The sequence below is a fragment of the Tubulanus polymorphus genome, chromosome 1 (genome assembly GCF_964204645.1).
Source record: "Tubulanus polymorphus chromosome 1, tnTubPoly1.2, whole genome shotgun sequence".
Taxonomy (NCBI): Eukaryota; Metazoa; Nemertea; class Palaeonemertea; order Tubulaniformes; family Tubulanidae; genus Tubulanus; species Tubulanus polymorphus.
In genome coordinates this window covers 18975541-18988493 of record NC_134025.1, presented here as the reverse complement: position 1 = coordinate 18988493, position 12953 = coordinate 18975541, and the positions used below count along the sequence as shown (strand labels likewise).

The following is a 12953-nucleotide window of genomic DNA, read 5'->3' as shown; positions in this document are numbered from 1 at the left end:
TTCATCGTTATATGAAATGTTACAACCAGGGACTGGGAATCGGAATGATTCTAATGTAGACGTGGACCAAGTTAGTGCAAGCTTTTAGATGGTTGTTAATTGTATATTGTGGTGTCTTTCGGAATCTATCATATGTTGATAATTGCTAAATTACTTATGAAAGAAACTAGAAGACCGAAGGTCCTGTGCTCTCGACGTCTGAAAGTAAGCATCCTTCAGGTCCAACGAAGCCGCCCATTGACCCGGACGGAGCCCTTGAATCACGTCCTTGGGCTTGGTCATCCGGAACCTTGGAATGTCTAGGTGCCGATTGAGGGATGACAGATCTATCACCGTCCGTTGACCCCCTGTGGCCTTTGGTACCATGAATATTTGAGAAAACCAGCCGGGAGAAGTTTCGTTGCACAAACTGGTTCTATCGCTCCCTTCTCGGCCAATTCCTTGAGAGCCGGAGAGATTAAGGCCTCCTGACCTGGTTTTGGCCACATGTCGGGAGGTGACCTCGTCAGGCGCGGTCGCCTTAGGAAACGGAGACGGTAGCCACGTGAGACGACCCGGGAGGGCCAACCATCTCCGAAAAGGTCGGACCAGTGGGTTGCTGCCTGCTGCAGACAACCTCCCCCTGGTCCCAAGAATTCATTTCGAGTTTTTCCAAAAGGAAGAGCCCCTTTTTGGAGCCTTCCCCTTGCCTTGATATGAACCGGAACTGTTACGACAGGACGAGGCTTGACACGATTGTTGAAGTTGCGCGCTAGTTCTCCAACCGGCATCCGAAGCCGCCTGAGAAAGCGCTGAAGTTTGAGATGGTCCTGTTTGCGTCCGTGCCGAACCTTGCGCCGCCGGCGTCGGACCAGAACGCTTTTTCCACGGAGTTCGGGGGTTGGACTTGGCCTGGACCTCCCGAATCTTCCTCAGCTCTGCGGAAACCGGAGCGCACCAACCGGAGAAGAGACGTGAAGACGTCCCCAATGGAGCTCTCAGCAAAGCATTGGACACCATATCCGGTAGACGAGTTTTGGAACTGGAGTCCATCACTGACTGACGGGAGGCTAACACAAGATTAGCCTGACCCCAAACCGACAACGGAATTACATGCGAAACAGACCGAGCCAAAGATTGGATAATCCGGTCCATTCCCTCCAGTTTTAGGGCAACTGACTCTGGGTCGGAGCCCGCATGAACGGCGGCGTGAGTCTCACGAAGCTCACCCGTCAACACCTTAAGTGCCATATCCTGAAACGAACCAACCCTGATAAGATTGTCCAGGATTGACGTCATGGCCACCAAACCAGACTTAGGCAAACGAATACCCGACTGTGCTGTAACAGTATCCGGGCTGATCAAAGTATAATCAGCATCCAGGCAGTTAAGACTGTGATCCACAACACCTGGAGTTGCGTAATACGCTGAGCGAAATGCGCCTATAGGTGGATCGGTTGAACTAAAATATTTCCCAGATTTCATACCCCGTTCTGGAGGGGGAAATGAAAATGTTCCAGGCCGACATTCACCCCATAATTGCGTATCCAATCGAGCCCATTCTCTCGAAACCACCAACGATTCCCGTAAAAGATCGGAGTCCGGAGGGCGATAAGCTTCCATTGACTCACCGACCAGAGGAGCTGCCGTGGGCTTAGCGCGAGTTGCCCCGTGCTTGACAAAGAACTCACATATCATCGCTCTAAATGGCATGTCCCCCGCTGGTTCGGATAAAACTGAACGGGACGGAGATACATTGCGAGCCAGGGAAGCCCCCATCGTCTGGGGCAACCCACAATTGCTCGCGACAGGAACGACCCCAGAAGGAATTGCCGCTTCTGGGACAGGATCCTCATTGAAATCAGACCCTACGGCAGCATCCAGGAATTCGGAGTCAGAATTCCGAAGAACTGAGTGGGCTGGCGAACTTCTAACCGGACAATCAGGAATAGGCTTACCTGTTGTAGAGGGTGCAGCGACTTGTTGCGACGATGATAACAAGTTTAAAATTTTCTCTTCAAATACATGGAAATCCTTCTGAGTCAGGAATTTTCCAATATCCCGACGATCATGCCGACTTCGGTGACGGTCCCTCTAACGGGATCGAGACCTACTAGAAGAATCGCCTTCATCGCTAACCGACGTCGACGAACGATGAGAAGACCGATGGCGAAACTTCCTACAATAACGATCGTAGTCCCTCTCGCGATCAAACCTTGATCTGCGAGAAGGAGATCTTGCTCGTTTATTACGCTCACAGCGTTTAGATCTAGTGGGAGAGCGAGCTCTATCCCCGGAGCGACGATCAGAATCAGACGATGAACGTACCGGATGTTTTGAACCGGACGATGTGTGGACCGGACCGGTGCCCGAACTGGACCGATGCCCGACCCGGACCGGACCGGTACCGACCCAACCGGTGCGGGCCGTTCCCGACTACCGCGGCGCGCGCTCGGTTCAGAACATGTAGTCTGAACCGGACGAACCGGTGAACGACCAGAGACCGGTGAATGACCGGAGACCGGTGCCGGTGAACCAGCGTTCCGCCCCAGTGAACGGAGTTGGGAAGCCGATCGTACCAGAACAACCGGCGACCGCTCCGCTATACGATTAGAAACAGGATTAGAGACGTCGGTTGGCACGTCGGCGGAAACCGACGAATCCCTGCTATTAACTCGACGACGATCTCTTAGTTTAAGAGCCTTATCGGCCGGAAGCCAAAGGTCCTCAGACCACACCTCGCAAATCTTGCAAGGATTGCTCCTTGCACATATTTGACCGGATTTGCGCCTGCACGACGCACACGAATCGTGATTGTCCCAGGCGCCAAACAAATGCCCGCATTCCTCCCCGCCACGATGTTGACCCTTAGGAGGGGGTGGCATAATTATCCTGTCACCATAATAAATTCAATTCAATTCAATCAAATTATATTTGTAAATAAAATTCTTATGGAAAAATAGAAACCAGGGATAACCCCCAAACCAAACAGACTCACCGTTTGAGTGAAAACTCCCTAATATCCTAATTCCCAGATTTTTACGGCGAAAAAATCCAACGCGTTCTACTGCTAGAACGCCAAGAAAAAAGATGGCAGATTTCGCCGGTGGCTAAATGCAATACCGCAGGGCCGGGTCGTATAGAAAAACCAATGGCGATCAATCCAAATTTAGAAAATATTGGCAAAAACCATAGGAAAAGGTACAGTACTCGACGGAAATACACAGCGCTCATCTTCTGCTACGATTATTCAGCCTATTTTCATGTCAAACGTACACGGCGCCAAGCAGCGTTACAGCATCACCATATAGTAGTGTACTGTACGAGCGTGTGTGTTTATGTTTGTGTGTGCAACAGTCTAATGATTTAACGCTCTGCGCACGTGGAGGCCTAGCGTAAGTGAATATTCACTTACACTTCAATGTCAATCAAAACAATCAATGGGTTTTAAAATGAAACAAGACCTATGGCGGATATGTGGAAAAATTACATTCTCACCAGCAATGAGCATTTGAAATTCGCACGTATACGGCACCTAGTCCAATGAAATTATTCTATGGCTTCCCATAATCATTTTAGTAGAGCCAGAATTCCCCGTATGTCCCAAAAACAGCCAATCACATTCGCTCATAGAGACGACGCCCTCAATCGAGGTCATTGCAATTTTATACACAAGAGCTAAGAATTTTCCAGCCAAAAACAGTTTTTCCAAGAATTTTAACAAAGTTGACATCGATGTCATTGAACGGAGGTTCGCCATGTCTTCAATCGCATCGATTATACGTCGTTTAAGCCGAGAACCAATGTAACAAATGCTCACATATAAAAAACATACCGCCATTTTACATGAATTGGCTCAATGCCAACTTCATATCGTTGACAAAGGTAAACCAAAAGTCTATGATAAAGTTTATTTCATTCAACTAGAGGACCGAAGGTCCAGTGCTCTCGAGGTACCGTTCTTTATATCAATGAAAACATATTACATAGTTCATTCTACAACTCTTTGAATTATGCAGATCTGTTTGCTTTAACAACTGCCCTGGGCACTACGGTGAAACTTGACGCCTCGGACAGTGGTAGGCAGGAACAATACATCAGATCGATTTTTATTCGATTTTTACTTTAGAGTGAAATATGGCCAGTTATAGGACCAATGTCTATCACTTTCAAAGACTTTTTAGGAATAATTGGACCAATAAAAACGGTTCAACCTATGAAAATCATTAAAATTATTCAGTTCATTTCATTCATAATAATAATTGCCCATGGGCCAAGAGGTTTAACACAGCCTTACGAATTGCAGAGATTAGATGATTTGATGAAGTTGTGGTCGCGTCGTGGGGTAAGTTCGACATTTTTCTTACACTATATCCTTGATAGTTTGAGGGGTTTTCCTCTAGTATTTTTCTCGTATTTAACATTCTATAATAATGGAACAGTTAAATATTAGATATTCAGACGGAGTTGTAGTTGAATAGTTCTATTAATTCTATAATTGTTTAATTTTTAATGCTAGAATCTAGATATAAGATTCAGAAAGTATTGGCATTTGACTGTTAACTCATATATATATATATAGATTGAAGACTTAATTTTGAGATTATTATTTAATCTGATAATGAATTGCATTAAATTTAGATTATTGCATTTTTGGTAATTTCTGGAATTGTTTCCAGCTTATATTTATCGTGTTTAGTGTACGATGGTATACTAGTTTCCGGCTGCAAGTGCCGGTCCGGTATCGACCCGTAATGGTGGGTACTCAACCGATATCTTAATCGTCGGCTGCCAGTGCCGCGTGTTTTGTTCGTCAGCTGCCAGTGCCGAACATCTTGTTCGTCGTCGGCTGCCAGTGCCGAGTGTCTAATTCATCGTTCGTCGTTCCGTTCGTCGGTCGTCGGCTGCCAGTGCCAAGTGTCTAAATCATCGTTCGTCGTTCCGTTCGTCATTCATCAGTTGCCAGTGCCGAGTGTCTAATTCATCATCGTTCGTCGTTCGTCGGTTGCCAGTGCCGAGTGTCTAGTTCATCATCGTTCGTCGTTCGTCGGTAGCCAGTGCCGAGTATTCTTATTCTTCGTTGTACGAATTGAATAAATTTATATTCGTTTTTGAAATCCGGCTTCCGTATTTTTTGGTATTGAGGCATCCAGTCACATTACTCGTGACAATAACTATGCGGTGAATGAATCCGGAATTTTTCAGCAGAATATCAGACACTTAGTTTTTTTTAAAGATAAATAAAATAAATAAATTAATAAATAATTAATAAACTCTTACCAACATATACAGTTGTAATATACAGTTGTATATGACATGATAATGGTATATAAGTGAGTAGCGCTGTAGGTCTGTGAATACGGTGAAGAAATGATGTTTATCTTATCGACTATACATAGGCTAAGCATCCTAGCGCCCACACATGCTTGTGTTGATTGATAACATCATAAATAGCGCACAGTTTGAAGGATTAATAAATGACTAATTTACGGCTAATTAGAGATAATTTTTTCGGTAGGTCAGATCTAAGGTCGTTACATATATACTAGTTTCTTCTGGTTAAGAAATCCGGAAAGTTCGATATTGACAGCATTTGCCCTTTAAAGGTTTATTTGCTGTATGTCATTAACAATCAGTTATATAACACCTTATAACTTTGAAGCGGCAGCGAACGCTCAAGCAAGGTCCACTCAAGAAAGGTCAGTTACGTAGGCCAACGGAAACACAAAACGAGACTACGGTTTTCCCGGTTAAGAGATTCTCCACAAATTAGAGGGACTAAAATGGACCATTTGTTGACACTTACCTTTAAATTAATAAACTTCATATGGATACAATCAAGATAATTCCACCCTATAATTCTACTACTCAACGATCGACGCGCAGCTTAACCATGGCGCCGTCATTCAATACACCAGTCATAATGTATCTCTATGCACATCAAAATCACACTTGAATTACACAAGTGTTGACTTGTGAGAAACGATCAAAATCAAGCAATTTGATTGGGAAAAGAGCAGCACTATTGTTCAAAAAAGTTGATAAACCACCTTCGACTGTCTATTCATTTAAAAGCTTTGCCCTCATATGAAACTATTTCCGCCTTATCACAGGTGCACTCTGCCACCGTGATTCCCATTCAACGATAGAAACTTTCCCACGGTCTTACTATCGACATTTTCTACCTAATTAAGGGAAATATTTAAAAAGTGAAATTTCACACTTTGCATCAATAAGATTAAAGTATTTATTCGTTTGACAAATCTTCGTCAGAATTTCCACCACCAAGTTATAAGTGGTGACACGAAAATGACGTCACCGACTCACTATCATCTTATAAATTTCATGACTACGTCAAGAAGGTAAAAATGATTAGCAGTATACTTCCCAAGCACCTAACATGTGCCCCACGTTATGCATCCTCAAGGACATACTTTAAGACTAGCAGCGATTCATACAAATATGGACCCCTAAGAGTCGAATCCAGAATACCTGAATTAGTGGGACTCAGTTGTTGACACCTTGGAGTAATCAGACTGATTACTCCAAGTTGACACTAACCTTTAATTGACTTCATACGGTTACAATAAAAGATAATTCCACCCTTATTCCAACATGGAATGATTGACATGCAATCATGGCGCATCATTCAATATACTATCCATGACTTGTCATGAAGGATGAAGGTAAAAATTCTCTCTGAAACTTACTTTCGTTTGACAGGTAACTGTACTCTGTTGATAACTTGGTGTTCTAAGTGATCTCTACGAAGCTGCAAATAACATATGGCATACTTGATACAAATAACTACTACATGATCAAAAACAAGAGCCCAAAGGGGCACTTTGGCCAGCCGTCACATGCGCTTTTTATAAATGATGCAATCGGTGGGTTATATTTTTCGAAATACGTGCTCAATATAATTTATACAGTACAATCAGGTAAGTAGCACTGACGACACGAAGGAAAACCTCAGATCAATCTTTTCCCTTTGTCCTATTTATGTGAATACAGAATAAAAATGAATTGGATCTGAATTTCATCTTTGTTCAATAGGATAAAATTTAATTGGATTCCATATTATTCTGCAGAATAAAATTTGATTGAATTTGCAATACGAGCATAGCTATTCAGCAATCAAGGTCATCCATCCCATTTGAGACAAAGCAATTTTTCCCGAAACTTCAGCCAATTGTAATAAAGGATGAGTTTTCGGTAATGCAAATAAAAATGATTCCCAAAAACTAAATGAAGTAAAAATTTCACAGAAATCAATCTTGAAATACAATTTTAAATCTTAACACAAAACCCAGAAGTCAAGCAGTAGACAATACCATAGGTTCGTTTGAACACCTGCTGATTTCTGCACCTCACTTTGCCCATGGGCAATTTATGGGCAATTTATTTTCCTTTTTGGCCACACCAAAAGAAAAGCCAATCATAGGGGAGACTTTGCTTTCTGATTGGCTTTAAATAATTTAATTGGCCTTCAGATTTTCATGAAAAACCTCAGGTAAATTTAACAAGGAACATTTTCAAAATCCAGTTTCCTATTAATTTGAGAATGATAACGCTTGAATGCATGATTTGTTTGTGAATATGCTCAAATTGCACAGTGAAAAAGCCTTTCACCTGGAAAACCATGTCATTAAAATTAGCTCCATTCGTAGAGCAATACGGCTGGCCTGACTGGGGTTCAACAGCTAGACAGCTGCTCTTTCTACCTACCGTCACTTGTTTTTCCTGTAATTCTTTGAGTAGCTCCACTAATTCAGGTGCTGCTACATCAAATGCTGTTTGGCCCTAAAATCAGAAAATGATAGATTGAGATATATATTGATAATGAAATTCTAACAATTATCAGGCTAAATAAATCAACATTTTCAAAACTCTGGATAGCCAGACCTGCCAAGTTTATCTGAGCCCACTGCAGAACAATTCTAGTTTTTTTCAGTATATTTCTGTTTTTTTTTTTCCAGTATTTTTCAGTAACCAGTAAATTGGCCAATCCCACTTCGTTTAATACGTTTTATTAATTAACATAATATTGACCTTCCATGAACAAAAGACAGAACAAAATTTCTCATATAAACTTTATTTATTTAAACTATAAATCTCATCATATTACAGTTCATTTTTACTCCAGGAAAATTGTGCTCCACAAGGAAGTTTGTGAATAGTGTTTCAGCGCGGATAACTTGAAAAAGGTTGTTATTTTTTCGTCATATTTTTTGTTTGGCACATGACATCTTACATTGTTTATTCCCCCTATCAGCCCATGGCTTATGCTGATATCAGTACAACAAATAGTACAAATGCGTGATGACAACCATTGCAACCTGCCTTAATACAAGGATATTTCGGTACAATATTTTGAGATTTTGTCTCTACTTAATTCTTTTTACATCAAGCCCTTCATCATCAAATTCAGAGGACAATAACTCGACATACTCTTCACCAGGTCCCGACTAAATGACGATTTAAAAAAATGTCACAATGCGGGTGGTATTCAATGGAGCAACGGCTACAACTCAATTAAATTCTTTGTTGATTTGCTGGCCATTCACTAGATCAATCTGATGGCGGATATATTTCTAACCACTGATCGTTTCTGACCAAATTTTTTAACATTTTTTGAGGAAACATAAATATTTCGTAAAATTGTTAGTTTTATTAAGAAACATAGTATATTTGTAAAAATCGTAATTTCGCAAAAAAAAGTTTGAATAAACTGCCCATGGGCAAAGTGTGGTTTACCTTGAAAGCTAGAGGTTGTTTGGAGTAAGGGCATTGCTTGAAAAATCTTTTTAATTCGTGACTTCAAGGTTCTATAAGTTTATATTGTATTTTATCTTTCCTAAAAAGAATTATTTTGTAGTCAAATAAGACCCCAAGATAAACATTTGTTTATGGTCTACGTCCAAAATTTCGTAGGGTACAGGTAGGTGCGGCATTGGAAACTATTTTATATTTTCAAAAATGTATTTTTCACAATATGAAAAAATATTCAAATAAAATTCATATGATGTTACATAACAAGGGGTGGCTGAATATTGAGTCTTGGAAACGAACCTCTTCCAATGTATGGCCGCCGAAGCTAAAACACCGGGCGTAGTATTAGATCGTTTTAAATCCTGGAATTTACACCTACAATATTCAGACCTCGACCTATACCTATAGTTTGCTGCTTAGTATTTTCAGGTCACAAGAAATTACAATTTATTACAAATTCTATCAAACAGAAAACACAGCGCTCATCCTCTGCTACGACGATTTTTCAGCCTGTTATCATACCAAACATGCACGCCCCAAGCAGCGTAATAGCATCACCATATAGTAGTCTGTATGAGCGTGTGTTTGTGTGTGCAACAGTCTAACGTTTAGCATTCCCGCGGACACGGAGGCCTTGTGTAATAACGTTCGCTTCACTTCAATCTCAATCAACACAATCACTGGGTATTAAAATGAAACAATACCTATGGCGATATGTGAAATAATTATATTCTCACCAGCAATGAGCATTTAAAATTCGCACATATACAGCACCTAAACCAATGAAACGTTCGCCATTGATGGCTTTCCCATAATTATTTTAGTAGTGCCGGAATTCCCCGTATATCCCAAAAACAGCCAATCATATTCGCTCATACAGACGATGCCCCCCGCCCCAATCGGGGTCAATGCAATTTTATATGCAAGAGCTAAGAATTTTCCCGCCAAAGACAGTTTTTCGTAGAATTTTAACAAAGTTGACCATGTCATCGAATGGAGGTTCGTCATATCTTCAATCGCATCGATTATACGTCGTTTAACCCGAGAACCAATGAAGAAAATGCTCACATAAAAAACGTACCGCGATTTTACATGAATTGGCTCAATGCCAACCTCATACTGCTGAGAAAGGTACCAAAACATCCGTAGCATTATTGAGCTGATGGTTACATCGTATTTCAGAGATGATAACAGGCATGTTTAAAAAGGTCAGAGGTTAGTGGTGTTGTGTGCCGAAGGCATGAAGCATTTGCGGGGGGTCTGGGAGCCCTCCCCAGAAAATTTTGAAATCTCTAGATGCCATGAGACAAGAAATGGCCACTAAAACAGCATCACACCAGCTTCATTTACTTGCGGCACCAATCAGATTGCCCGTTGTATAATCGGTGAGGTCACGGAAGAACATGAAGCTCATGTGATCGCCGCTAATAAATTGTGGAACAAGAGCCCCAAGGGGCACTATGGCCAGCCAGTCAGCTTTTCATAAAATGGCAAATGATGCATTCTGTGGGTTAAATTTGTCCAAATACACTCCCAGCTCATAGACTAGTCAATGCCAGGCTAATAATTTACATAATTTTTGAAATCGTGTTTTCATAAGTAGCACAGACAGCGACTGGAGCTGGCAGGAACAAATACCTCAGATAAATCTTTTCCCTTGGTCTTAATGATTTGAATGCGGAATAGCGGTGGTGATTTCCTTTGGCCCAGAACTTCAAACTATTCAATTTATTCGCAATGGAATTAACCCTTTCAGTGCTGATTAATTAATACCCTATAATGCTGGAGATAATTTGAAAATTTTGAAAAATTCCACCTTAGTGTGTTGAATAACGGGAATACCACTATAGTGCGTCTACACCGCTGTGCAGTGTATCGTTAGTTACTAATATTTCACTATGTGTGACAGGTGCTGCCATCTTTCAAGAGAGATAATTACTAATTAAATCAATACACCGCAGTCCGGTGTACTAGCAAAATCTATCACTGATTTATACACTGCACTGCGGTGTAGTCGCACCGAAAGGGTTTAGTCAGGCCATTTAAAATCTATGTGTTCATTCCCCGTGGCCACAGTATGAGCTATGATGACCTGTACCCGTGGAGACCGGAAACTATCAGAGGTAAACAAAATATGTACGGTGTTGTGTGGGACTCGAACTTCTGACCCATCAGATGCCAGTCTTGTACTCTACTAACTGGGCCATTGAAACAGCATAGCGTACTGTAGAATTGTTTTGGTGCAGTAAGAGTCTCTAATTAGAATTCCTGCTTACTGATTGGCTGAAATTTTGTCTGCCTCAGTTTGGCCCCCCTATAAATATTTTCACACCCATTTAAACCCGTTGCATTAGTTTATACAATGATTGACTACCACACAAAATTTCAAGGCCCAATTCTTTTCAACGGCGACGCTATTTGGTACATAGTTTTGTATTAATATATAGATAGGCCTATGTACGTAATTATATGTTCAACCTGTCCATAATGGGTCATTCCCGCGTGACAGGTGTCTTTCTGTTGTATCTTATGTCAGGTTGATGTAAATAAATTGGATCATAAATCAAAAAAAAATATTGAGAAAATCCATTGAAGGATGTTTGAATTTCCCAAAATTACTGGATTCTGTCTATTGAGAGACAGACAAGTGGATGCAACAGCCCAATCAGATTAGTGTCCTAAGTGGACCAAAAATTGTGGCTAACACATCAATGTCGCTGGCGAGTTGATGGGTTTCATTTGAATGGCCTATTGCCGGATATCTACAATATCTATAAAAGATACATCTGCATGACAATCAAACGATATCGAAAACTTGCTTATTATGGTCGTTATGGTAATTAATATCATCATTAATATTATTATGGTTAAGTTTTTCTATGCACTTCCTTGATACCTTACCCATTTATTTCTAATATCCATGTTGCAAAAATTTTCAGCTAAGACACGACAAGATTCTTCCTGGCCCCAATGTGAGGCAGCATGTAAAGGAGTCCATCCATCATTATCTTTAATGTCTATATCTCGATTATCCATTTGAAGTAAAAGGCTACAAGAAGACGAAATATAACAGAAATATATTCGAAGAATGACCAAATATATCTTTGGGTATTCATTCATAGATATCTGTAAGCTTGAGCCAAGTAGGTTTTCATCTATTTAAGAGAATAAGGAATCAAACAGAACTAGGGGTCCAGGGACACCATGCCGACTTGGGAAGTGGTTTCAAATGCTCAACAATCTGACAATTTCAATATTCAATGCCCTCTGGTGACCATATTGAATAACTAATGATCTTGAAACTCACCACAATTGTAGACCATGTCATGAGCTACAACTTTGCAATTGATTGTTGTAACAAAATATGCATAGGTACTTATATTATATAGAAATACTGAGTTCAATTCAGTTAAATTTTTATTAACCGGGTGCTAATTGCACCATTGGTTCTCATAAATTCTTTACAAAATTAACGTTAACATGGCATGAATACAAATTTAAGTTTAACATAAACTTATGAAAATTGATTGTCTCATAACGGAGGATTTCCCTCTTCTCATATAAATTGTAATACTACATATAATACAGTTAACTACGCTACCTATTATTACCATATAACACTACCAGTATTTAACAACCTCAGTGATATTAGGGCTTAGGCTATTAATTTCATTAAGTGAAACACAAAATTTGCCAATTTGTCATTTTACAAACTGGTCAGAATTTAGCCAAGAAATAAAAATATTATAATTACACTGTTTGCTGGTGTAATACCCTTTAAAGGAGACAGGTATTTCCTTCTCAGATGGTCAAGTTTTTTACAACCTATGATTAGATGATATCATCAATATTTTCAGAGTCACATAATTTACACATATTCATTTCTGTACATCTACGTAAAACGCATCCTAGTCTAAACTTAGTACTTGTTATCATTTGATATTCTAAATGTAACGTTTTCAACAGTTCTGACCTTTTTACATAATATCGATGGTATTCTTCAATTCATTTTTGCTATGCTCGAGCTGTAGATCCCATAGAGAGTTCTGTTTGACCTCATACAAAGTATGTTTAACAAATTTTATCAATCTTCAATAGCAATGTATATACCTCAATACCAGTTTGACAGATTACGCAATGGTACCAAAATGTCTGAATGTACTTTCCAAATTAGCCTGTAACGTATTGGAGTTTCCCAGTAA

General features: G+C 40.3%; 1 protein-coding gene across 8 annotated transcripts in view; it reads right to left on the bottom strand.

Moving 5' to 3' along the window:
• The window catches only part of LOC141915448 (uncharacterized), a 134488-nt gene that overhangs the window by 81031 nt on the left and 40504 nt on the right, over nucleotides 1-12953 (bottom strand). For all 8 annotated transcript variants that reach the window (XM_074806974.1, XM_074806976.1, XM_074806977.1 and 5 more), the window contains 3 exons: nucleotides 11653-11800; nucleotides 7708-7782; nucleotides 6690-6751 (listed from right to left, as the gene is read on the bottom strand). In XM_074806974.1, coding sequence (XP_074663075.1) covers nucleotides 6690-6751; nucleotides 7708-7782; nucleotides 11653-11800 — 285 coding nt within the window. The remainder of the gene's footprint in view (nucleotides 1-6689; nucleotides 6752-7707; nucleotides 7783-11652; nucleotides 11801-12953) is intronic.